The sequence below is a fragment of the Colossoma macropomum genome, unplaced genomic scaffold (assembly GCF_904425465.1).
Source record: "Colossoma macropomum unplaced genomic scaffold, Colossoma_macropomum, whole genome shotgun sequence".
NCBI classification, from domain to species: Eukaryota; Metazoa; Chordata; class Actinopteri; order Characiformes; family Serrasalmidae; genus Colossoma; species Colossoma macropomum.
This window is the reverse complement of record NW_023494805.1, coordinates 38,494,206-38,521,905: the sequence shown is the minus strand read 5'-3', so window position 1 is coordinate 38,521,905 and position 27,700 is coordinate 38,494,206. Positions and strand designations below refer to the sequence as shown.

Sequence of the window (27,700 nt, the reverse complement as noted above, 5' to 3'; positions counted from 1 at the left end):
TAAATGGAGATTTCCATCAGATTGTTGAGTAGAGTCAGATAAAATACACCTCAGTATGAATCTATAATCGGAATGTATTCAATCGGATTTATGTAAACCCAGCCAGTGTAACTTGACCACATGTACCTGAGTAACTGGAGCTCATTACCGCTCACCACCGAGCAGTACACCCCTACCTTTCTCCTTTCAAACTAATATTCACTGTCATTAAAAATTAAGATGGGAACCATACATTCAACGAGTGTGGATTTTGTTTGCGAGTTACCTGGCAACCTTAGACTACTAGACTTCAAGTACTTCCAGAGGTCCATCACACATGACGAGGACCGAGGAGTCATCGTTGGGTAGACAGACGAGCTGAAATTGGCTAGAACGGATCTGTTTAAAGTCGGTTATGTTGAAATGGATGCTGGAGATGAACGGAACTAGTTTGTTAGCATCATCCAACTGCTAGTTTCATCTGCTGAACATCTTCAACCAAAGTCCTGTAAGTAGTTCTGTAGTGGAAGACTGAAGTGTGGACTGATCTGTTTGAGTTGGCTGTCAAGGAAAACACATGGAAATCCGTCAGTTGGCTGAACTAGACTGTCAGACTTGTATTTAAGATATTGGTTCTCTTTCTGTAAACCGTGCGACTGGCTGCCGTGGTGCTTTTCAAGCTGTAGCTAAGTGAAACCAAACGCTCCCTGTTGAAGGTGAGACAAAAAATTAATAATTCATACAACACTGTCTGGACAGTAGCCAAGAGCACGAGAGGCATTTGGTTCATTGTGAGAATTTCAGTGCTGTTTCACACCGTGAGCCCCATAAAGAATTTATTTAATGTCCCACTTTCTTTCTTTTGCTTTTCTTCTAAAAAAGAGACTCAAATATGGACATTTTGTACAGAGTCTAATATTAAATATGTTTGTATTTTACAGCATTTTAATTCTGAAGAATTCAAGTGTTTGCACAAGGTAAGGCCACAAGGTCCTTATATAGTCCAAATAACTGCGTCCTTCAATGGTTTGAAGAAATGAGGCTTAAAGATATCTGCCATTATTTTCATATCCAGTGCTCAGTGGAAATACAAGCACTGTCTAAGAGCAGTGGTTGTTAGACCACACTGGCCTCTCTAGGTGTGGACTATCAACAGTGGATTACTCTATAGACTACTATGTGAAGACTATAGCCTATAATTTGGAAATGCTTGGTAGCCCTTTTTGATATCAATTACAGGCACTCAGCAAATGGCCACTTTGAAAGGTGATGTGGAAAGATGAGGATCTCAACCAGCTAATACAACCCCAAATTGGAAAAAGTTGGGACGGTCAGAAAATACAAATAAAAAACGAAAGTAGTGATTTCTAAACTTATATTGGTTTGTATTCCATTGCAGACAGTATGAACACAAGATATTTCATTTTTTGTCTGGTCAACTAAATTTCATTTGTAAATATACATCCATTCCTGCCATTCAGGCCTGCAACACATTCCAAAAGAAAGTCAGGACACAGGAAATTTAGAGCTAGTTATGAGGTAAAATAATTCAATAATTATGTAATTTGATACAAGTGATGCCAACAGGCGAAGCAGCATCCAGGAAAGGCCCAGCCCTTTAGGAGCAAAGATGGGCCAAGGACCACAAGTTTGAGAACAAATGTGTGACAAAATTATTGAAATGAAAAACAGTGTTACTCAAATAAAAATAGCAAGGGAATTGGATATTTCACCCACTATGGTGCATAACATAATTAAAAGATTCAAGGAATCTGGAGGAATTCCAGTGCGGAAAGAGCCAAGGCATAAACCTAAGCTGAATAACTGCTCTCCGATCCATCAAATGGCACGGCATTAAGAACGGTCATCCATCTAAAAGTGATATAACCACTTCGGCAAACCTTTGTCAAGCACTATAATATGCAGTTACATCCACAAATGCCAGTTAGAACCTCACTGTACCAAAAGGAAGCTTTATGTTAACCGTGTCCAGAAACGCTGTCGACTTCTCTGGGCTCAGAGGCATCTGATTCAGATGAATCAGGTCTTTTTTTGTGCTCCAGACCAAAGATGAAAAGAACCACTTCTGTGATGACACGATGAATGGCAAAAAGAACAGAGATTTTGGAGCAACATAGGCTGCCTTCAAGACATCTTTTTCAGGGATGTCCATGCATGTTTCAACAAGACAATGCAAAACGACATTCTGCACACTTTACAAAGGCATGGCTGCAGAAGAAGAGAGTGCGGGTGCTGCACTGGCCTGCCTGCAGTCCCAACCTGACCTGAAAGCATTAAGAGTTCCCTTCACTGGAACTAAGGGTTCTAGACCAACCCCTGAAAAACAACCCCATAGCATCGTCCCTCCACCACCAAATTTTACAGTTGGCACAATGCAGTCAGGCAGGTAACGTTCTCCTGGCATTCGCCAAACCCAGACTCGTCCATCAGACTGACAGTGAAGTGTGATTCATCACTCCACAGAATACGTTTCCACTGCTTCAGCGTCCAGTAGCGGCGCTTTACACCACTCCATCCATGAGATTGTGCTTGGTGATGTAATTCAGGCATGCAGCTGCTCAGCCATGAAGGTTTGAAGGTTTGCAGTTATTGATCAGCAGAGCGTTGGTGACTTTTATGCTCTATGCTCTTCAGCACTCGGAGACCCACTTTACGTGGTCTGACACTTCGTGGCTGAGTTGCTGTGGTTCCTAAACACTTCCACTTTTTAATAATAACACTCGCAGTTGATTGTGGAATATCTACGAGGGAAGAAATCTTGCAGACTGATTTGTTGTGACAGTGGCATGATATTACAGTACCACACTTGAATTCACTGAAAAAGACAATACTTTTGTCTATACAGTGTATTTTAAGTGTTGTGAAAAGGAATGACAACATTACAAAGTGGTAAACACTTGACTGTCCCAACTTTTTGGAATATGTTGCAAGAACCAAAACTGAAAAGTGTTTATTTTGAAAAAGCAATAAAATTCATGAGGTAAAACATCAAAGCGGTTGTATTGTATTCATTGTAATACAAAAATAATTCAAAAATAATTTACAAATCACTGCTTTCAGTTTTTTATTTTAATTTAACATACCGTTCCAACTTTTTCTGATTTGGGGTTATAGCTTCTACAGGTTCAAATGCCAGAGAATGAGAGACGCACTCCCTGAAGAGAAGTATATATGAATCTGTCATCAGGATAAAAAGTGCATTCAAGTGAGGAAACACTGTAAAAGACAATTAATCTGCTATATTTCACCTCGCCTTAGTGACTACCGTTTAAAAACCACCAAACCTTTGTAGATTACGTGACAGCACTACCTAGCTGGTTTTGCAACTACTTTCACAGTGGCAGGTTTCGGCTTTCAACTTAACAAAACAGTGCTAAAAATGCTGATGCCTGCTTTGAATACTGGGAAGTAAACCTAGTTCTTATGTTCAGCAACAGACTCAGGAACTGGACAGATTTTGAAAAAGATCTTGATTTTCACAGTCCATGCGTAGGCTGTTGACGTGATTACAGACGTGGGGGATCATACTGTGATATTTTAGATTTCTAAGATTAATATTGAAATAGATATTGAACACTGGATTGCTAGTATGACACAGCATAGACTACCAGAACACATATGCTCTTTTATACAGTAAACACTTAAACAAAACAGCTAAACAAAGGCATTAACCACCAGCTTTACAGTTGACCTGGCAACCATGTAGGACTCAGGTCACCACAATCTGGACAAAATACTGGACTGCAGTTATGGAAAAATGTTTGCAATACACCATCCTATATGTTGAAAATACTTAATGGTTTTGACAAATTATCCCTGTGAATGTCTTGATTCATTCAAACACCTTAAAGAACATTTGTGACTGGTCCGAATCCTCACAGCACGCAACAATATATTCCATGTTTGTTGGTTAGTGGCTCATTTGCATATCACACTTCTGCCGCATCACTGTTGCAAAGGCTGATGTCACGATAATAGTTATGAAATTATGTGTAAGATGTGCTGAGGCATTGTCCATTGACCTGAACTGAAGAGGCTGTCTGTCAAAACAGAGCTTTACAGTACTTCTTTCACAGTTATTGATCTCAGTGTTTCTGAGCTCTGCTAAAGCCTGAGTGTACTAATAAATCAATGTGATGATCAGTTATTAATCTCAGTGTTACTGAGCTCTGCTAAAGCCTGATTAGACTGATAAATCAATGTGATGGTCAGTTATTAATCTCAGTGTTACTGAGCTCTGCTAAAGTCTGAGTAGACTGATAAATCAATGTGATGGTCAGTTATTAATCTCAGTGTTACTGAGCTCTGCTAAAGTCTGAGTAGACCGATAAATCAATGTGATGGTCAGTTATTAATCTCAGTGTTACTGAGCTCTGCTAAAGTCTGAGTAGACCGATAAATCAATGTGATGGTCAGTTATTAATCTCAGTGTTACTGAGCTCTGCTAAAGTCTGAGTAGACCGATAAATCAATGTGATGGTCAGTTATTAATCTCAGTGTTACTGAGCTCTGCTAAAGTCTGAGTAGACCGATAAATCAATGTGATGGTCAGTTATTAATCTCAGTGTTACTGAGCTCTGCTAAAGTCTGAGTACACTGATAAATCAATGTGATGGTCAGTTATTAATCTCAGTGTTACTGAGCTCTGCTAAAGTCTGAGTAGACTGATAAATCAATGTGATGATCAGTTATTAATCTCAGTGTTACTGAGCTCTGATAAAGCCTGAGTAGACTGATAAATCAATGTGATCAGTTATTAATCTCAGTGTTACTGAGCTCTGCTAAAGCCTGAGTAGACTGATAAATCAATGTGATCAGTTATTAATCTCAGTGTTACTGAGCTCTGCTAAAGCCTGAGTAGACTGATAAATCAATGTGATCAGTTATTAATCTCAGTGTTACTGAACTCTGCTAAAGCCTTAGTAGACTGATAAATCAATGTGATCAGTTATTAATCTCAGTGTTACTGAACTCTGCTAAAGCCTTAGTAGACTGATAAATCAATGTAATGATCAGTTATTAATCTTATATAAGTATCTAGGAGTGCCCTGTGTGCTCTGTTTGTGCAGGGGATAGGAATGTTTGAACCAGGGGGGCCCCTGGGTCCATAGCCCCTTAATTTAAATGTCCATAGGAAGGGGGACTCTCACTTTCTCCCTTCTTCACTTAGTTCCAAATAGATGAGATCATTTTAAAGAGAACCATATGTTCTGTCTCCTGTTTCAACAACAAGAACCATATATATATGCTGTTGGTCATTCTGTTCGGGAGAGGACATTTAGAATTGGCACGGATCCTCTCTCAGGTGCTTTGTAGTGCTTGATATGATGCTATTTTACTATGTAATAAATCTTTTACTAGCAACACAGTGTCACAGGAGTTGTTCTTCACAACATCTACACATCATCGCTACTTAATAAACAACAGTAGACTGATAAATCAGTGTGATGATCAGTTATCAATCTCAGTGTTACTGAGCTCTCCTAAAGCCTGAGTAAACTGATAAATCAATGTTATGATCAGTTATTAATCTCAGTGTTACTAAGCTTTTCTGAGGGATGATCAAATTGACTTCTCGGTAGTGGACATATTGGCAAGTTTAGCATTGGTGTTGTACTGGACTTCCGCTCGGGGGCTGTGGGAGCAATAGTGGACTGTAAGCAGGAAATAAAAGGAAAATAGTTGAGAATTTTTGAAGCTTTTATTTTGATAAGAATTTTTTTGAGAAAGATAAACATTAACAGAATAATCATGTGAAGAAAACTGCCAAACAGCAACAACAAGGAACAATGAGTTAATTTTTTCCCATGTGCCTCATCAAGATGCATTCTAAATGTATTCTGAATACATGACTTTCTTATTTATTGTAGCAGCGTACTTTACTAAATACTGTATTCAGTATTTAGCCATCACTACTTTTTCAAAGTATTTTGCCTAACCCTGCTGTCAAAGAGGCAGCTCAGGCTGCTCCTGAAAGAACAAAACAGTAGCGCCAGAAGTTGATATGTAGAACAAGGATCTAGGAATGCTGCCAAAGTGCTAAATCACAGGACTCTTGTGGACAAAAGAGAGATGACACAACAAGTTAGAACATGGCTAGTGAGGTTAAAGGAGCTCCCGAGGAGCACGCAAAGAGATTAGCATTTTTCAGAAGCTGCCAATTACAGTAAATCTCAGAATAAGTCTGAGGTTTTGGTTGACCCAAAGTTAGATGGTGGTGTTGTAAACACTTCTTTTGAGGTTTATTGGCAAATAGCGCTCCAGTTGTGCAATCACAAAGCCAAAACCACAGATTTCATCAGCAAAATGTTAGCACTCCCTGTGAATTTTCCACAGTGTTGAAGGAAGCTGGTGGCCTCTTCTGAGAAGATTTCCAAAATTTGTTGTTTGGTTTTAAAACTCAAAAACCTGTTAACCAGCAACATACTGTACTGCGTACATCAGAGCCCATCAGAGACCATCAGAGACCATCAGAGACCATCATACTCTTTATCAGCATGAAACTGTTATTCCTGTGTCTGTTTTGCACAAGTTATCCAATAAAACAATAAGGCTATTCCCTCGTGTCACTAAACAGGCATTTTATGAGCTGATGCTCATCAGTATTGTAGCATTTTTCCACTGCACATTCAAAAACGGGAACCAACCCAACGGACTGTTCGGTTCTAGTTTTAGTTACATCTGCTTGACAGCTGGAACCATTATAATAAACACAGTTAAAGATTTAACAGTGTTTCTGGTCATTTTATGCCACTCTACAGCTTCTAATTTGGCTAATTTGCTACCTTGCTTGCTAGTTAGCTTAACTTATTAGCTGACGAAATGATATTCTGTACTGTTCTGCACTCAAACACTCACAGAAATGCCTACATTTGGACAGTGTTTAGAGTAAAAAAGCTTCATTTGATCTTCTCAGAGTGTGAACTGACACATTAGCTTGCTTTCTAGTTAACCTAGATTAGCCCTAGGTGTGCTGAGATTAAGTAATAAGGTGAGCGTTTCTGTGCTCTCACTCTCACACAGATGTCTGCAGTTACACAGGATCAGGTGATGAATCAAGCAAAGCTTATATTTTTCTCAGAAGAGCATGAAAATGTCAGAAAAACGGGTCCCACTTTATATTGTGTCTCTAATAACTGTGTAGTTACACATGAATAACATGCAACAACACTGTAACTACTGATGATTTAGTCAATGTTATAGATGGATTACAGAACTACATCCTATGTTATTACACATGTGTCAACTTGTTTTGATTCATGTAATTAAACAAGTGAATGTTCTACACAGGAACTTTCCTGTAGTGCAGTGTTAAAGTTACACTTTAAGTGGACAGTTGTGTAGTTGTTATGTAGATATTGTGTAATAATGAGTTTTTAAGATAAGCTGACACCTGCTGTTCCAGTATGATTACAAATGTAATCACATTTATGTTATAACCCTTGTGTAATTACATGAGAGAGAATAGGCTGTTACAACTACCAAAATACACTTGTGTAATTACACAAGACAAAACTAAAGTTGGTACACATGTCTAATTACATAGGCTGTAGTTCTGTAATCCATCTGTAACAGTGACTAAATCATCAGTAGTTACAACGTTGTTGCATATGTTATTCACAAGTAACTACACAGTTATTAGAGACACTTAATATAAAGTGGAACTGAAAAACTTTTATTTTTTCTGTGGTGGCTAGCATAACTGCTAATAGTGTTAGTGTTAGTGTTAAGGTACCAGTTTTGAGCAGGAACCCAAACCAAAACAGGACCCTTCAGTATTAGTCTGGTGGTCAGTGGAAAAAGCCCTGTTCCAGTTATCTAGTGCCAAAGGTTCCGGTACTTAGTGCAGTGGAAAAATGCTCTTAGAGTCAAATAAATACAAACCATCCCTGCAGTCATTCTCTGTTTGATTTATTAGGTGGACCTGCTGGACCTCCAGGCAGCGACCCTTTTACAACACCAATGACGCCTGGTGAGTGATGTTTTGGTATAGGTCTGTTCTTCTGTGCTGATTTAATACTGGTTTTGTTGGTCTCCTGTAAGATTGTGCAGATGGCAGTCAGCAACATGGCTAAGTTAGCGTCATGGGGAAATCAACAGAGCTTTGATTGATTGCATTTTAGGAAGCCTTCGTGTTTTCCAGATGGCAAAACTTACTGGAATGTGCAGCTGTAGATTTGTTTGTCTTTCTTTGATTGCGGTGTTGTTTGTCTCTCAGCTCACGACTCTGTAACACGTTAATTCTAGCTTCTTCTGAAGACCACAGCCTAATGGATGAATATTCAAAGGCCTGCAGTGCTTTTGTCAGCTAATCATAACATTTGCTGTACTCAAACCAGTAGAGCCACTTTTAATACCAAAACAAAATATTTTAGCTGTTTCCTCAACCCTACACAGCTGGAATTCATGAAATCAAGAAGTTAAAGTCAACCTGAAAGCAAAGTTGACCTTTTTTCTACTCTATTAGTTCATCTTGCTGGTCATATTTAACACAATTCATCATGTATCATTTAAAATTCTTGGTTTAGGCCATTAAGTACAAGTTGATCATTCATCAGACCAGAAAATTACAAAGAAACATCAAAAAGTAAATACACTGTCCATTTTTTCAGTATTTGTGTCCACTCTTTACCTTAATTACAGCTTCCATTCTTTTCAGTAGACTTTCAATGAAATCTGCAGGGATATTTTCCACACCTCTAAAGTTCAGTCTTAGAAGCTGGTTGATCATTTTCTGAAGTAATCAAACCCATTCAGTGGTGTTGAGGTCTGGACTCTGGGGTGGTCAGTCCATTCTTCAGCTTCTTTGTTTGATGTGTCCGTCTCCTTTTCTCAGTGAGGTTCTTCTTGACAGCTACACATCCTTTCAGACCCACAGCGCTGAGTCGTCTTCTCACAGTGGAAGGATGGACAGAAACACCTGTGGATGTTTTCAGATCTGAAGCAGCTTGATTTTCTCCTCTCTCTCAAAGATGAAAGCTTTAAGTGCTGTTTATCTGATGGGGGCAGTTTTGGGGTCTACCAGGTCTTCCAGGTGGTTGTTAGGAGTCTCATTTTCTCTGTAGTTTTTAATCATTTTTTGAACTCCAGTTTTGGAAAGTCCTGTTATTTCTGTTTTTTTCTTTTTACTTTCTCCTTCCTGTGCATTATTATTATCTTCTCAGAAATATCGCTGGAAAAACTAATAATTTGTAGTTAATGGCTGCTTGGATTAGAAGTTAAACAAATGAAAGATGGTCTCTGACTTATTTCTATACATAATGGATATGGATAATTAATTGTGGGCTGTTGGTAATACTTGCTATTCTTTTGTCTACTCTAGATATAAAAAATGATTTTTTTTAAGTTTTTTAAAATTAGCAGTCTATGGAAGCCATAAAATGGCAGATATTTTTAAGATGCCCACTAAAGGCCTATCTTTACTGATTACTTCGCTTTAGAAGACCCCAGCCTGATGAAGACACAGTTTGTTTTTCAACCATCAAGATTATAGAGTTACACCCCTTGGAAACCTTGGTGTTCTCCTTAGCTAATCAAAACATCTACACCCACAGGAAACAGGCAGCAACAACAACTGGCCAGTTGTGGTTCAGTGAACTGACCCTGTTAGCTTTCACCTCATGCTCTGTTAACTCATTTGACTTATTTAATCCTTATTTGAATGTGAAGATAATGAATGGCGCCCCTTCAAGTCAGACTACAAATGGTCCGGAGCCACAGACTAATCGCATAATTTCCTGTAACTGGTTGTGCCAGATGCAAATTCAAACATAGTTATAAAATAAGCTCTAAAATATTTTGCACATTGTAAACTAGATTATTTTTATGTTGTGCTTAGTGGCTGTTGAATAATTTCACCTCCATATTAGTAGCTGAAAATTGGAGGTCGATTTTTTATTTTTTTTTTAAATTTTTTTTAATATATAATAGTTATGTAGTTAACTTATCTAACTCATACGGCTGGCGTTAATGGCTTTGTGTTCTTGGTTTTACCTCCAGGAAGAAATAATAGGAAGCACACAAAGTCATTCAAAGTAGTTTGACGTGAAATGCTCCATTCTAGAGAAATGTACCTGGTGGTGATAGAAACCAACGTACATGAAATATTTATGAATACACTGCCTGAACACCGAGACTGTTTTATGATAGGGAAGTTTTCAGGATTTACATTACATACATTACATATAAAACTCAGAAGACACGTGTAGGTGGTTTTGGATAGTAAATATGTTGGCTAGATTTGTGTCGTACTCCTGGTTCCTATCACCACCTGTTTTTCTCTACAATGAACTCATCAAACCAATCTTACTGACTTTGTTTGCATCTTAACAAGTAAATTATCCAGACATTTTAGATTCCCCTGGTAAATGAGAAATTCTCTCGTGAGTTCTACCTAATGCTGTGTGTGTTGCTAATGTTGTCCCACAGTTTATACCACTGGTCTACCTTCAGACAGTGTCTATCCTGCACCCCCGTATGGACAACCGTCTCTACCACCAGGTGCATTTTCATCAAAACAACTGTCAGTTTTAGTGCATGCAGAGTTTGGAGTTCCATGCTTATGTTCAATTTTTCTTCACCCCAGGTTATGTGCCCCCTCAGGGACCTGCAACGATGCCGCCACCTCCTTCAGGTGCATTCTAACACTTCAGTAAAACTGCTTTTCTGACTGACGGGTGCAAAAGCACATTCAGGTTCTTCTGGCAAAAAAACCTGATATTGCAACAGTTTTATGGCTCTTTCTGTAGCAATAAAGGGTACTACTTTTTGTGGTATTGCTAATATTAAAGCACATTTGATTCAATACTTGTTTGCTTTATTTGTATTTTTATTTTGCAGAACTGTTATATAAAAGCAATAGAAAACTCTCCATTGTGTGTTATGGTGATGATCTACTGTACTCTCCTTTTGTTTGTGCCTGAGTCCGAATCACAGCCATGATGTTATTCGTGATAACGTGCTCCCTCTTGTGCTTGCTTAATTACATAATTACATAGTAAATTACGTAGTTTGTTACACAGTGAATTACATTTACATCCTGCCTCATCAGAGTGTCCAGATCTGACTTTTTTAATGTTAAAAAATGACAAAAATGTTTTTTTCCCCCACAAAACTACACAAACTTTTTGCCTAATTAAAAAAAAATAATTAAAATATATATATATATATATATATATATATATAAATAAATATAGGAAATCAGTGGCAATAAGCATTATTGTAATTTGGTGAGAAAAAATTATGTATAAGGCAAAGGACTCTGCAAGACACACTTCTATATGATAGTATATATTGTCATTATTATATGACATGAAAATTTAAGAAAGGCTGTAAAATACCATGATGCGTAAAGTTCTTTTTCTTGTTCAGCCATCCAATGTTATTTGGCAAATAAAGAACTCTAAACAAGCTACGTTTCATAATGGAACAATTCTTGTGGAAGAATTGATTATTTATTAATAGCATTATTAATTCAAACCTAAATATTTTATTGAAAAGTTGTGCATTTTATCAGATTTTATGTTCTGCATCGTGCCTAACAATGCCCCTTAACCCCAGATAAACAGTAATGCACAGCATCTTGTGGCTTATTGCTTTATTACATTACCAGGGTAGCTGGAGTGCTGGCATTTCTATTTGTTACTTAAATAAAAAAATGAAATGTTTTTCACTTCAGCCACTGGTTATCACTGCAAGTAACCTTTAAGACCTGTAAGGTGACTTCCAAAACATTTTGCACTTCATTGCAGACCATGGAAATTTCACACCGTATTTACATCAGTGTATTTATGTCTCAGGTTACGTGCCACCTCAGGCACCTGTGGTGATGCCCGTCCCTCAGAGACCACCCGGCTGCCCTCCGGGACTGGAGTACTTAACTCAGGTAAAGGATGGAACAATCCAAAACGTATAAATTAGTGAGCATATTTCTTCTCACTGTCTCTCTTTCTTTGGGCCTCTCTCTCTTTCTCTTTCTCTCTCACTTTTTCTGCCCCTATCTCTCTAATTTATTATTAATTATTATAAATGAGTGCAGTTGCCTCCCCACGTTCCGATGCAGTTTTGACGCTGGCCTCTTTTCATGTCCATCATTCCTCACACAGATTGACCAGCTCCTTGTCCATCAGAAAATGGAACTAATAGAAGGTATGACGTGAATGGGTGATAACGAGAACAACACCACAAGTGCTTCAGTTCACACCATGACGACTCAAGTGACGTGCTTTGTTTCACACCAAGACCACTCGAGTGAGAGTCTTTCTTCCATTGTCTTTCTCGCAGCTATTTTCGGTTGGGAGACCAACAACCAATACATAGTCAAAAATAGCGTAGGACAGCAAGTGTTCCTTGCTGCTGAGCAGACCGACTTTTGCACGAGGATGGTCTGTGGGTCCATGCGCTCTTTCGTCCTCCATCTCCAGGACAACATGGGACGGGAAGTGCTCACTCTCACACGCCCATTGAAATGCAGCAGCTGCTGCTTTCCATGCTGCCTGCAAGAGGTATGCTGTAGACTCTAGTTCTTCTGAAGAGGTTTATTGAGTGCATTAGGGGTACTAGATTGAGTTCAGACTAAATCCTACAGAAAGGTAGACTTCCAGGAGGAGGGTTTAAAGCTTTAATCAGTGTGAAATTTTGGTCTGAACCCAAAAACAGCCTGAGAACATAAACATCAGCCTTTGGATTTGAACCACACCCTAACTCAACTTGCATTATCACACCATCAAGAGTTCAAACAAATTTCCTACAAAATTGAACAAAACCAGCTCATCACCCAAAGTGCCAAATAAAGCCTGATATTTCTACTAAAAGAGCCAAAATATTATGACAGATGAAGTGTATAACATTGATTATCAAGTAACAATGGCACAGGTCAATCTGTGATATATTAGACAGTAAGCAAGGTGTGAAATACAGGGGGTCATTGGGGGGTCTGGGAACTCCTAATTAACCTCTCGGACCCCCTGAAAATCTCAAATTCTGGGGGGTTCCTGAAAATAAAGTTGTTGATGTAAAACAGACACTCAGATACTAATTCAGGGAAAGGTCACCTGGTCACCTGCTTCAACGACAAAATGGAGATCTTCTGTCTTGGTCTGCTTCAGGGTAGCGCTGTAGCAAATTGGTTCATCCAGCGGGTCTTTCAGAGCCTAGCAACTATAACTATGCCTGGGGTACCTCTAGAATCCTTTACAATATGCCATAGCATATTTGTAAATCTGAAAACTTGCCCAATTTCCCAAGAGTTTGGTGGAAAGAGTAAATTTTTACTCATTTCTCAAACCAAAGACAAAAGAGAAGATTTGTAAGATCTCAATCAAGTGTGGAAGAGCACATTACCACACCAAAGAGCATTTCCAAAAGAACAATTAAACCAAACTTCTTGTTGCTACTGAAGTTAGCATCAGTGTCACTATGCCTTCAGTGTCTCTATGCCAAGTGCTTTAGAAGCCAGCCAGCGCTGGAGTAGCCAACCAACATTGGACCCCCGAATACCAGGGGGAATTTTACACACTAATAGTAAGCAAACTGTCAATTCCAGTAGTTGACATGTTAGATGCGAGAGGAATAGGCAGGTCTGAAGACTTTGACAAGAGCCAAATAGTTATGGCCAGATGACTGGGTCTGAGCATCTCCGAAACGGCAAGGCTTGTGGGGTGCTCATGGTCAGCAGTGGTGAGTACTTACCGACAGCGGTCCAAGGAGGGACAAATCACTCATTTGGTGCTCTTGGTGCTCATTAATGCATGAGGGCAATGAAGGCTATCCTGTCTGGTTTGAAAAAATTCCCCAGATCTCAATCCAGTCAAACATCTGTGGGATGTGGTGGAACAAATCTGATCTGCGGCGGCTCCACCTCGCAACTTACGGAACTTAAAGGATCTGCTGTTAACCTCTTGGTGCCAGATACCACAGGGTACCTTCAGAGGTCCTGTAAAGTCCATGCCTCGGCGGGTCTGACCTGTTTTGCCGGCACATTGAGGACAAACAGCTAATTAGGCGGGAGGTCATAATGTTTTGGCTCATTGGTATATAGCCATTGCCCTGCGATGGACTGGTGACCTGTCCAGGGTGTATCCTGCCTTCCACCCAATGACTGCTGGGATAGGGTTCAGCTCCCCCCATGACCCAGGAGGATAAGCGGCTTAGAAGATGTGTGTGTGTGTGAGTGTGTATAGCCATCATTTCTCAAAACATTTCTCATGCTATGCAGTGCTGACAGCAGGTTTATAGGGTACATGCCTTGTCCTTTTTAATCCTAAAACTCTATTTCTTTACATAGTTGATGGTAAACATGTTGAATACAACAGAAATTGCTAATCTGCACTAAAGTATCTAAAGTCCAGTTCGAACTCTATGAGTTTTACATAGATTACAGATCTACAGTGAGCATAGTTTTCATAGTCTGACAGGAATAATTCAGGTGTGAATGACCTTCTTCATGAATCAACTTCATCATAACAGAACCTGCCTCGGCTCAATCCAGTTCCAAGGAATACACATGACACGATCACATGATACACATGATCAAATCACTGATTTAAAAAAATTCTAGAAACATGAAACACAAGCATTTCTGTGAGGATTTGCATAAAATCTGCATTAGTCCAAAATACCCACATTGCTATAGAGGTTGTTGTGAAAACAAGGAAATTGATAGCCAAAGATAAGCTATTTGCATTAGCTGTGAGATTCAATTTCCTGAACTTTGGCTACATGTGTAACAGGGCAGGCTCTTCCATGTAATTTTTAAAACTTTCCTTATTTCCAGACTGAGAGGCTGTGAAGAATAGTCTATTACATCTGTCGTTTTAGCAATAATCTTCCTCTAAGTCTATTCAGGAGTTACAAGACTTTAGCTGTGCAACCGTACAGGACCTTCATTGTCATCTTTCGAGCTTAATAATACACATTTTCAAATGGGAGACAGGTCTGGACTCCAGGAAGGTCAGTCTAGCACCCGAGCTCTCTGATTACGCGGCCATGCTGTTGGAACACGTGCAGAATGCACAATTGCTACTTTTGTATTGATTGGAACGACTGGACGGCATTATTCTGTAGGCTTACCACTTAATTATTGAATAGCTCCATCAGTATGACATTAAATTAACCACACTGTAGTCAACATCACTGAAATGTTCTCCCGCTCCATACAATGTTCTGTTTTCCAACACATACCATACATTTAATGAAATTAGGCTAGTTAGCTATAGCATGTTGGAACTCAGGTGCAGCCCTAAATATGCCACCTCTATTTAATTGTTTTTGTCATTTTAGTACAAAATATTGAACTGATAACACTTTTAATGGCTTCTTGAAGCTTGTTAGGTTGCTTTCTGTATTTCAGCTTGAGGTTCAGGCTCCTCCTGGCAGCCCTGTTGGATATGTGATGCAGAACTGGCACCCTTATCTGCCCAAGTTCACCATTAAGAATGAAAGAAGAGAAGCAGTGCTGAAGATAGTGGGACCTTTCTGTGACTGTAACTGCTGTTCTGATGTGAATTTTGAGGTACAGTAAATCATCAATGGCTCACATCTTTACTTCTATCTTTTTAACATAATTTGAAAATGACAGCCCTTTACATGCCACATAGTAAGAAGATAGTGGACCACTGTTGGCCCGGTGATGGCAAGACTGGCGGCCCCACTGGCTTTTTCTGAGCGTTTTCCGGGTGGCCCACTGGTAGTTAAGTGGAATATTAGACCACACTTAGTGCTCATTTTCCACTCACAGTTTAATTTACTTATTTTTCCTTCATTTCCATCCTTTGTTCTTCTTTATAAATTACTTTAGCAAATAATTTTAACAGCAATGTCATAAATAAAGCTGGTTATACAGCTTTTAACAGTGTCAGCAACAACATTGTAACACAATCATTTTTATTAGGCCTGTTATATATTTTCTCTATTGTTTGTAATATTTGTCCAAAATACAAGTATATAAATATTTAACATTTAAAATATATTTCAGGCCTTGTGTGACGAGTCAACAGAATTCAGATGCTCGCGGATAAAAGGTGCAACGGTCGTTTTATTATCGTCAGGCAAAGCCGTGGGTCAAATCCAAAAAAGCCAGCCAGATCACAGTCGTGATAATAATACCAGGCAGATGAGAACAAAGGGAATAAGCAAAAATCGTGGTCAAAAAACAAGCCAAAAGGTCAAAAACACAGATCCACAAATGATAGGCAGCAGTACAAAGGGGTTAAGCAAAAACAGGGTCAGGGAAACAAAGAACAGGTCATGACAGGCAAAGACAAAATCAGAATATAACGCTCAGTAAGTTTCTGGAATAAACAATACCTCGCAATGTCTACATCTAAACCCTGGGCTTATATACTAAACTAATATGGTCATATGACAGGATACACAGGTGCACAACATTAGTATTCTGGCGATCGGGAGCGCTGATAAGTGCGTGTGCGATTGTCTGATGTCATGTGATCTCCTGAAGGATTGTGGGCAATGGAGTCCGTTTCGGTTTCCGAGTCCGAGGGAAGTTGTTTAGACGTGATCTCTGCATGCATGCTGGGAAATGAAGCACACCACAGAACAGGTTAGATGCTGTCTGTCTGTCTTTCAGATTCAGACCAATCATACCAAGTTTTGAGTCTTTAACCTCTAAACTTACCTCAGTGGACCATTTGAACCAAAAATTAATGTGTTTGCAAAACTGTTTTGGTTTGCTTGCTAATCTAATGCTAACCTAGAGTGCTAACAAGAGTAGCTTAGCTAAAGGCTCCACACACAAAAACAGGTTCGCTCCCTGAAATGTGAGTCTTTATCCTCTAAACTCACATCAGTGAAGATTTAGTGAGCCTGTGCTGGGGTATTTGAAGCTGTAGAATGCTGAGCTAACTGCTACTAGGACAGCTCAACTACACTTAAAAAAGAAGGCTATTTAAGGGCTGATTAGTAAAGGGAATTGTTCTATTTAGAACCATGGGTTCTATGTAGAACCATTTCATGCTTAAACGGTTCTTTGCATGGTGAAATAGTTCTTTAGATTGATGGAGAATGCGTTGTATATTTTTGAAAATGACTCTATATAGCACCAAAAAGGGTTCTGCTATTGTTACAATGTCAAGCTTGTAATAAGAGAGGAACGATTTTTGGTGCTATATCAAACGATTTTTTAAGAAGGTTCTGTTTAGAACCATATACAACACAGTCTCCATCAATCTGAAGAACACCATGCAAAGAACCATTTAAGCATGAAATGGTTTTATATAGAACTCATGGTTCATTCCCTTTACTAAAGAACCCTTGAAGAGTGTACCCTTTGGTGTAGGACAGCTTAAGTGCATGTATGGTTCTATATAACCTGGAACCTTTCTTGAAAATGGTTCTATATAGCACCAAAAAGGGTTCTGCTATTGTTATGATGTCAAGCTTGTAACAATAGAAGAACTCTTTTTGGTGCTATAGAGAACCATTTTCAAGAAGGCTCTATATAGAACCATATACAACACATTCTCCATCAATCTGAAGAACCATTCCACCATGCAAAAAAAAACATTCTCTAATGTTCTAAATAGAACCATTTCCTTTACTAAAGACCCCTGAAGAACGCTTTCTTTTTTTCAAGTGTGTAGGACAGCTCAAATGCATATATGGTTCTATATAGAGCCTTCTTGAAAATGGTTCTCTATAGCACCAAAAAGGGTTCTTCTATTGTTACAAGCTTGACATCATAGCAACAGAGCGCTAGATGGAACCATTTTCAAAAAGATTCTATATAGAACCATATACAACACATTCTTTATCAATCTGAAGAACAATTCCACCATGCAGAGAACCATTTAAGCATGAAATTGTTCTATATAGAACTCATAGTTCTAAATAGAACCATTATCTTTACTAAAGAACTCTTGAACCTTGAATCTTGAGCCTCGAACCTTTTTTGAAAATGGTTCTATATAATACCAGAAATGGTTCTTCTATTGCTACAAGCTTAACATCAAAACAGTAGAAGAACCATTTTTGGTGCTATATAGAACCATTTTTAAGAGGTTCTATATAGAACTGTATACAACACATTCCTTATCAACCATTGAAGAACCATTTCACCATGCAAAGAACCAAGCATGCAAATGAGTGTTCATGGCTCTAAATAGAACTTGAAGAGCCATCTGTTTTAAGTGTGTAGGTAATACGACTAAACTCTGTTCGGATGCTCGTTCATATTCACAGATGCATGGAAAAAGACAGCTTAGAGGTTCGGAGAACATCTATCCTGCTTTTTCTTTGTTGTGTTAAGAAGCACATAGATCTTCAGAGCCGCTGCAAGTTTAGCAAGGTCATGTTAAAGGTTGTAAACTCAGGTTTAGCTGGTCACCCAGCATGGCCAACCAGCATTTGACACAAATACATATTCAATAATCCATCCAAGACAGGTTATCCATTTAATAAAACATGTTCTGAGTGCACAGTGTCTTTAAATTAGTCCGTAAATGTGTATTATAAACTCCTATGCTGATATCATTGCACAGTGCCAGCAGCACAGCAGGCATCATTTTAATAGCATTAGTGTTACAAGTGTTAACTGGCTGGTGCCCAAAACCACAGAGACAGTTTGCCAGAAGCAGCATGATATAAATGCTGCCTTCTAGTCTTCCTCGAAAGTTCCTGCTTATGACATCAGAGGTCGGAAGTACGACTTGATTTAAGTGGTTATGGTCGGGGACGAGATTGACAAGCTGGACATAAGGCTTTTTTACTGTTTCTTTCATCAAAGAGTCTGTTTATTTTATGTTATTGCAACAAAATGATAAGCAGTGAATTCTTATGAGATGAGTAATGGTTTGGCCAGTTAGAACCACTACACACTTAAAAATGATGGCTCTTCAAGGGTTCTTTAATAAAGAAAATGGTTCTAGGTAGCACCATGAATACTCTAAGAACCCTTATTCATGATTAAAAGGTTCTCTGCATTGTAAAAGGTTTCTTCAGATTGATGGAGAATGTGCTGTACATGGTTTCAAAAGCTTTTTGAAAAGCACTAAAAAGGGTTCTGCTATTGTATCAAGCCTGACATTGTAACAATAGAAACCTTTTGGTGCTATGTAGAACCTTTTTCAAAAAGGTTCTACATAGAATCGTCCACAGCACATACTCCATCAATCTGAAGAACGCTTTCACGGTGCAAAGAGCCCTTTAGTCATGCAGAGAGTTCTTGGAGTGTTCATGGTTTAAATAGAACCCTTTTCAAAAAGGTTCTGTATAGCACCAACTACAGCAGATCCTACATCAATCTCAAGAACACTTTCACGATGCAAAGAACAATTTAATCATGCAGAGTTCTTTGAGTGTTCATGGTTTTACACAGAACCCTTTTCTTTAAAAAGGTTCTATATAGAACTGTCTGTACATGGTTCTATGTAGAACCTTTTGGAAAAGCACTAAAAAGGGTAGACCCCTTTTTGGTGCTATGTAGAACCCTTTTCAAAAAGGTTCTATATAGAATTGTCTACAGCACATTCTCCATCAGTCTGAAGAACCCTTTCACAATGCAAAGAACCCTTTAATCATGGAAAGGTTATATGTGAGTTGGACAGAGTTAGTATCGGTATGGGTACTCAGTATCGGCCGATACTAAAGGATCAGGTATCGGTATCGGAAGGGAAAGTGGTATCGGTGCGTCTCTAATTCATGCACAGCCATCGCATAAATACGATATTTCTGACCCAACTTGAAGGCAGGATAAGTGACTCACTAACGTCTCCCATGACAAAATAACATCCATTAACCTGATGGTTATTTGTGTGGTGATAGGTGATGTCCCTGGATGAAGCCTCAGTAGTTGGCAGGATAAGCAAACAGTGGACAGGCATGGAGGCGGAGATGTTAACAGACGCAGATAATTTTGGCGTGCGGTTTCCCATGGACCTGGATGTCAAAGTCAAGGCTGTTATATTAGGCGCCTGTTTCCTCATTGTAAGTTTTCTGTTTGGTAACATTTTGTTAGTTAGCATATTAGTTTACATGTAAACCAGCAGAAAATAATGCTTGTTTTTTGTCTTTTTACAGGATTTTATGTACTTTGAAAGTTCACCAAAGCAAGATTCACATCATTATTAAACATTTGTCCATTTTATAATAGTTATATGTGCACCTGCAGGGCTTTTTGACTCATGAACATGCATTTTTCTATACTATACAGTACAAAACTCACCCTTTTGTTTATTTAATTTACAGTCAAAATGGCCTTTAAGTGCAAGTTATTAATTTTTCAGTGTCAGAAAAAAGGCAGAAAACATATTTCACAGAAAATTGCACAAAATTCTCCAACACTAATGACAATATCAAATTGATCATTGAGTGCATTTACATGCACTTAATAATCCGATAACTGCAGAAAATCAGATCTGATCACTAATCCGATCAAGATGTTTACGTGCACTTGAGTAATCAGATAATGGGAAAACTCCAGGTCTACACGGAATGTAAAAATTTAAACTTCGTGTTGCGGCTTTTTTTTTAAAACATTGAGCCACTTTACCTGAAAATATGAACATACATTGTCTAGAAGATGAAGAATATTTCAATCCTTCATTTCACCAAGAATGTATTTGGTTTTAGCATCGCTACAAAAGTTTTTTGCTGTGTCTCGAGGCGACGATGCTCGCTTATGTCTGGTACCGCCATCTGTTTCGCACATGCGCAGACTGTGAAATCCGAAAGAAATCAGAGTAAGAGCTCACATGCACTGAGAAATCTGATTACTGAGCTAAAATCCAGCCTCTTTATCGGATTTCTTAATCAGATTTCTAGACCTTACTCCGATCTAAGCAATCAGAGTGTGAGTTTGAATAATCAGATAACTGCAGAAAGCCGATTATGATCAGATTATTAAATACATGTAAACACGCTCATTGTTTAGTTTGTCCACTCTTTACTTTTTTTCTGAATAGTTTAGATATACGATAATCCACGTGCATAAGGAAGGGGAAAGTCAAAGGAAAGTAAGTGGGGAAAAAAACAAGAGTTTCCAAAACTGGAGTTTGAAAAATGATTAAAAGCTACAGAGAAAATGTGACTCCTAACAACTACCTGGAAGACCTGGTAGACACCAAAACTGGCCCCATCAGATAAACAGGAGAAAATGTATATACTAAAATATTTGACTTTGTATCATTATATGTATGTTATGTGACCTTTTTCCTAACATTGTAAATTGAATAGCTTATACTTAATGGCCATTTTGACTGGAGTAGATGAAGGGTGGTCTCTGATTTTGGCACAGTCCCGTACAAGAAACACTATTACTGCATTGTAGCCCATCAGTGTCATAACTACACAATGCATATGTGTACGAATGTGAATGGCTGCACTTTGTTTCACTTATAGGGTTGTTTTTCCTGCTTTCCTCATGTTAAATTCTTATCATAATAATAAAATATCTTCTCTTCTACTTACAAATGCAAATGTAGTATGGATTGAAAGCATGTATTCCCTTGTTTTAATGAGCTGGGGGTCAGAAATAATTCATCTAAAAGTTTTATTTTGATGTAGATGTACTTCTCTCTATGAATCATCTCCCAAAGCTGTTCTTATTTCGCAGTACTGCTAATCTAGGAAGGCGAACCCTATGCATACGTCCTCCGCATGATCTCAAGTTCAGCCATCTCTCAGGACTTAATTAGATGTGCACTAAGCTCTTGGGACATCCCACCAGGGTATGGTCACCATGGCACCCTGCTGCTGCTCAGTCTGCCTGCTTCATCAGTGATCCTGTAGGTGTGACTCCATGTCAAAGAGGCACAGCGACAACCAGCATGTCTCTCAGAAGAAGGAGAGGAGTCATGTTAGGCTTGTTCACAGTGGTGGTGATAGGAACCAGACGGCTGAAGAGTTTGATGCCTCTAAATGCTCCCTCACTGAAAGTTATTACCCAAAATAATTACAGATTTCTTAGTTTTGTGATAAGATTTTTGGCCAAACGTCTTTTTGCAAATCCATTTGTGGTGGAAGGATACAAGCAGGGTGTTGTAAGGCAAATAGTCCCCAAAGAAAACTTCTTTTATATATTCACCACTATTCTACCATCATTACATATAAAACCCAGAAGACACATGCACGGTTTTAAAGGGGTGGCTGGAGTGGCCAGTGCCTTCCCTAACATCTGATTCACTATCCCAGATGCTACCCCAAATTTCTGCCATGTCATTGGCTTTCACCTCGCTGTGGGGCGGGTTTTTGCTATCGGTGGAACAACTCCCCACCTCCCCCAACCCCCATCCCCAACCCCAACCCCCATCCCCAACCCCTAGTCCCATATTAGCAGTGTGAGTATGTCTGGTCTGCCCTGCTTTGCCATTAAGGGTAGAGTTGTTTTGCTATCGCTGGAACGACAAGAACATCTGTAAACATTGCCACCCTGTCGAAACTACTTGCCACCCTTTAGCCACCCCAGTAAAATTTTCTAAATCGGCCTCTCAGAAGAAACTTGAAGGTTCGCTGGTGGTTTCGGATAGTAAATAAAATGTCTATATTTGTGTTGTAGACATGGTGACCCCTGGTTCTGATCACCACCACTGTAAAGAAATCCAGTTATTGTGCTGTACAGTAAACTACTTCACATCAAACGTCTCTGAATGAACTTGTTTACATCTCAAACATTGAATTATGCTGAAATTTTTAAAATAAATTGAAAAAAAAATTGTTTGTCTTTGATCTGCTGGCTGTAGGGTGTAGTTTTGGTTTTAGAAGTGTTTCTTTGGGGGGGCTTTCTTTGGTGGTCTTCATATGACCTTTTTTTTGGTCAATCAACCAACACTTTTAAAATAAAGGTGCTAAAAAGGGATCTTTACAGTAATGCCATAGTAAAACCACTTTTAGTTCCCAAAAAAACCTTTCGAATTCTCTTTTGTTATTGGGATGTGTGAGTCTGAAGAACCTTTTTAAAGTTTAAAGACCCTCCACGTAATGCAATTGTTCTATACCAGTTAAAGAAGTTTCCTAGAACTGTACGTCCAAGTCAGGAATCATTTAGGAACCTTTACTTTCAAGAGTGGAAGCTAAAATGATTTCTCTGTCTTCTGGATTACACTGGCTGAGCAAGAAGTATATTTAGAAAGTGGCAAGAAGAAGTTAATCAGTTTTTCCAGCTCACTTATCATCACTCCTGGTGCGCGTTCCCTTATCGCCTAGTGGAACAAGCCGACTTGAGAGCTCTCAATTCTCAGGTCGTTCTTTATTGTCCACATAGGACATTCGGTCTGCAGCATAGCTCAACACAAAGGACAAATCAAGCATTGGTGAATTAAAAACAACACTTAACCACATCATGAGCCCTCAGGGTCTCCTGGGTCTTCAGAGGAGAGTGATTTCTATGAAATCAAAAATATGTCTGTAATTTTTCTTTAATATTGTCACCATGCTTGTTGTATTTAATCTCTGTAAGTACTGACTTAATACGTCTAGTTCGTCTAGTTCACTAGTACATCTCTAATAACACTCAAAGTAAGGCTTTAAGGTGAATTATTTACCAAAGGATCCACTTAAAAACTACAATAAATAAAGCAAGAAATATGTAACATGCTTGTCCTAAACTCTCCAAATTTCAGTCCTTAACCCCTTAAATGGTCAAGCCCCATCAGCCCAAAGTTTATTACACACTTCTATAACCTAAGAATAGTGCAGCTCAGTATTGGGGTCCTTGTGGTTACTGAATAATAAGCATTAGTATGTAATACGCCTGGGATTTTAAGGGGGTAAGCTACAGCCTAAGCTCTATGTGGGAAGGTGAATATAAAACCATTAGCTTAGCAATACCACAATACTGCAAATCCCATAGAGACTGAATCCCATAGCCAGCTGAAATTAGCATTATCATAGCAGAGACAAACAATGAGAAAGTTTTTACATTAAAATAATTCAAATGTTAATGAAGTCATTTGAACATCCTGTGCTTTATTTTATGTTGGCAAAATCGTGGTAAATAAGCTGGCATGCTGTTAGATAGCTAGTGTTAGCTTACTAGGCTGATGTTAACTAACTTAATCACTAGTTAAATCTAAACTTGTAGCATTTAACCTGCTTCGCATATTTAAATGAAGCAATGAATCATTTAACATCTAAATAATGGAAAACAAAACTTAAATAAAAACAGTTGAATTGCAGATATGATGATGGTCCTTTGCGGCTTTAGGAAAGTACTTTTAGCAACTTAGTTTTACAATAATTATACATTTTGATATGTATTACAATGTTGTTATAGTAGATGCCATACAATAAGATGTTTGACACTGTATATTCTGCCTGTACTGTAAATGTTTCCCAGAACTGAATAAAACACATTTAAAGTATCACAATATTATAGTAGAAATAAAAAATTGCACTAATACTCAAGGTTTATCACTGGTTAACAAACTGATTAAATAAGAACACAAGAACAAAATATAATAAACTGCCGTATCTCAAATCAGAATACCTGATGGACAGTGAGGTGACCTGGATGCTTTTGACTAAACCAGCTATTATCATATTTATTTTTGGAATCTCATACTTGTACCTGGTCTCTCCTACCTCAGCTGCAGGCTTGACCTTAAGACACATCAATGTGCTCTTTGTGATCAGTTAGCAAACCTGGTGCCAGTTCTGGCTCTACATAATAAGCAACATAAGCAGCTGCTTAGAGCACCGTGGCCACTAGAGGGTCCTAGTGGGTTGTTACTGTACTATCAGTTGTCTAACATGCTGGAGTGAGAGGGGAAAAAAGCAACTGTTTAAAAAAGAACGTATGCATCTGGAGCCCAAAAAAGAGAAGATAGTTTAAAGGTGTGTTTTGTGTTTCTGGGGTGTTAATGTTATGCCATTTGTTTTGGCTTGTAATTGGACAACATGTCATTGATCAGTTAAGCAGTTGAGCAGGTTCAGCTAAGACAGGCCTCAACTTCAAGTTTCAGCTTCACAAAGCCACACAAACAGACACATTTTATGACGGCCAGTTAAAAATGTATATGATTTAGACAGCTTGTGGTAGCCATCGTTATCAGTTAGCCTCTAATTGTACAGCACAACTAGCTAGATGTGGAGGCTGCCCAAATAAATTATGCTTAGGGCCCATTTTGTGCCATCGTCCCGCGGTTCAGCATCACCTGTTCTGTGTACTCACCTCTTTGGGCTTTGCTTTGGCAAAGTGATGACTTTTATAACTGGCATCCATGTGTCTCTCATGTGTCAATCAGAAGCAACAAGACAGAAAACCAGGAAACATCTTCACACATTTTTCGGAGAAGATTCAAGATTTGGCTTATTGTCATATGCATTCAGAATACAGGGCATTCAAAAGTACAATGAAATGTATACTAGACAAGTACAGCAGACAACAAATAACAATAAATGAAGAAGTGGCACCAAACCACACAGGTTACTAGCAGTAAGGAATGAGGCATATAATGAGTAATAAGGCTGTAATAACACTACATTATGAATATACAGTGTAGCCAGCTGTAGTACTACATTCAGAATAATAAATGTAGGAGGCCATGTGGGATAAAATGGCACATGTTAAACTGTTGAATAATGCAATGCAGTGCTACAATACATATACACTTCAACAATAAATGGTACAGTATTCACATGAAATAAGATATATACAATTTACTAGCTAGATAATGCACAGTCTCTGCTCCTTCAGTGGAAAAAAGTGCAAGGTACAATACACACAATATAAACAGGGTGATAGAGTCAATCCATGTTTGCTGTTAAGCAAATAACCCATTTTGCAGTGTCCACCTTTTTCATTTGCAAAATATGCAAATGAGAAAACCACAGAAAAGTTAAGGCAGGTGCCTTTTGCAGTAGATAGAATTGTCAGTGCACAGATGGGTGAAAAACTTTCTAATGTGTCCTGTGTTTATATTAGAGTCCAACGTCTTGCTCTTGGAGACCTGCTGCCCACCATAAGCTGTCCAACACGCCTAATCCAGATCATGAAGGGTGTAGATTCTGTAGATCTGCATCTTGTTAATGTATCTCTGTTTGTTACATGTTGTAAGTTTGTGTTGAGCTGCTAGCGAGCAATGAGAAGTGAAAGAGAAGATGTGAGAAGATCCAATGTAATGATATGTCACAATTTTGATACCTAATTGGCATATTAAACACTGCCTCTCATAAAATCCAAATCTTTCATGTGTAATCTTGTACTTTAAACCATACTATAGGAAGTCATACATTAAATACCACATTATAATATATTTGAAATAACCTCATTTGTCTGTAGGCTTTAGCTGTCATCTTCCTTCTATGTAGTGGTGTGGCTGGAGTGGCCACTGCCCCTCCAGAAATGTGTTTGGGTCCCCCCAGCTGAAGCTGGTAATTGACAGGTTCTTAGGCTGTCAATCCTGGATAGGTTTGATTATCATGTGTTGCTTCTTTTGACGAATCGGGAAACAGATTTTCTCATTTTAGGTTCAAACTGACTTTTAACGCCACAAGAAGTAGAACTCTACATTCCGTAAAGTGGAAAGTTTCTGTGTTTTCATGAATGAAAACACTCTGGAAGTGTGCGTGATTCTAGTAGCACGATGCTTGCAACAACAGCAAAAAGACTTGTGGTGTGCAGCTGGTACAAAAAAAAAAAAACAGGGTAAACCAAACGATTTAACTTGCTAACTTAAAATGTAATTTTCTCGTTTAACTACTTTTTCAAACTAAACTATATGTAATAAATACAATATCTTTACCTTTAGCTTTGTGCAACTTTAAATGCAAAAGTGTTATTGATTACAAATTATTCTGAGTAATCGGTTATTTATGAATCTATCTTTGTTACAAATACTATAAATATTATTGTATTTTTTTCCCTTCAATTTTATAAAAACAATTTTTCTCTATAACAGGGCTGCCAAAATTAGACCCACAGACCAAATTTGGCACTCAAGGCCATCTGATTTGGCCTAAAAGATGCCACAAATGTTCTACAATTTAATATTTGAATCACTTTTCATAATTACACACATACAAAATACGTTTTTTCACATCCACTGATGACATCTGAAAGCCTTTGCACTCAACAAGGCACGCATCTTTAAGCTTGACCTCCCATAGTTTCCTTATCTGTGGAATAAAAAGTTTTCCAGAGATAAGGATAAAGTTTTTTTGCTCCTTGGCCTACCACAAACGTTATACTTTGGCCCCCCAAGATGAAAAGTTTACGCTCTATAACTTTTACTACAACGCTATTATTCTATTATTAGCTCTATTACTTTTAGTCACGAGTCAAATTACATCACAGCCGGATTCTACGGCCCACAGGGACCCTGCTATAAAAGTGGTCTAGAGCCACTGTTTCCATGATGTTTACCATGTACATGCATTTAGGAAGACCTTTTATATAAAGGGGATGAGAACAAACTAGCCTTGTCTTGACTGATCTTCAAGAGCACAATGCACGTCACACCCCATGGGAAAATAAATCATTGAAATGAACAGGTTGAAAAGGCGGTTCTGAATTGAACGTCCCATTAATGGAAAGCATAAGAGGAAACATAGCAAGGGAGGCAGAAAGGATCAAAATGATCTGGCAGATGTACAGTACTGTTGAAACATCAGAGAGCACCCTTCTTTTATTCAAAACGCACATTAGTACAAGTTATTCATTTTTCAGGAGATGTTTCCGAGGATTAGATAGAAGATAGAAGACAGAAGGAGAAAGTCAAAGGAAAATACGTGAAAAAGTTTCCAAAAATTG

At 38.5% G+C, this 27,700-nt stretch overlaps 1 protein-coding gene across 1 annotated transcript; it reads left to right on the top strand.

Annotated features, from left to right (window-relative positions):
- Positions 1 to 280: 280 nt before the first annotated feature.
- Positions 281 to 20,141, top strand: LOC118825887 (phospholipid scramblase 2-like). Its single transcript, XM_036596741.1, has 10 exons — positions 281 to 487; positions 7,919 to 7,972; positions 10,429 to 10,500; positions 10,586 to 10,633; positions 11,799 to 11,884; positions 12,105 to 12,147; positions 12,283 to 12,503; positions 15,350 to 15,511; positions 19,777 to 19,938; positions 20,032 to 20,141. The coding sequence occupies exons 2-10, from the start codon at positions 7,963 to 7,965 to the stop codon at positions 20,080 to 20,082; spliced, it is 855 nt and encodes a 284-aa protein (XP_036452634.1). The 5' UTR covers positions 281 to 487; positions 7,919 to 7,962; the 3' UTR covers positions 20,083 to 20,141.
- The last annotated feature ends 7,559 nt before the right edge of the window (positions 20,142 to 27,700 follow it).

Coding starts and splice junctions, on each gene's coding strand:
- LOC118825887 (XM_036596741.1), top strand. Junction 10,501..10,585: donor ACAACCGTCTCTACCACCAG/GTGCATTTTCAT, acceptor TCTTCACCCCAG/GTTATGTGCCCCCTCAGGGA. Junction 12,148..12,282: donor GAAAATGGAACTAATAGAAG/GTATGACGTGAA, acceptor TCTTTCTCGCAG/CTATTTTCGGTTGGGAGACC.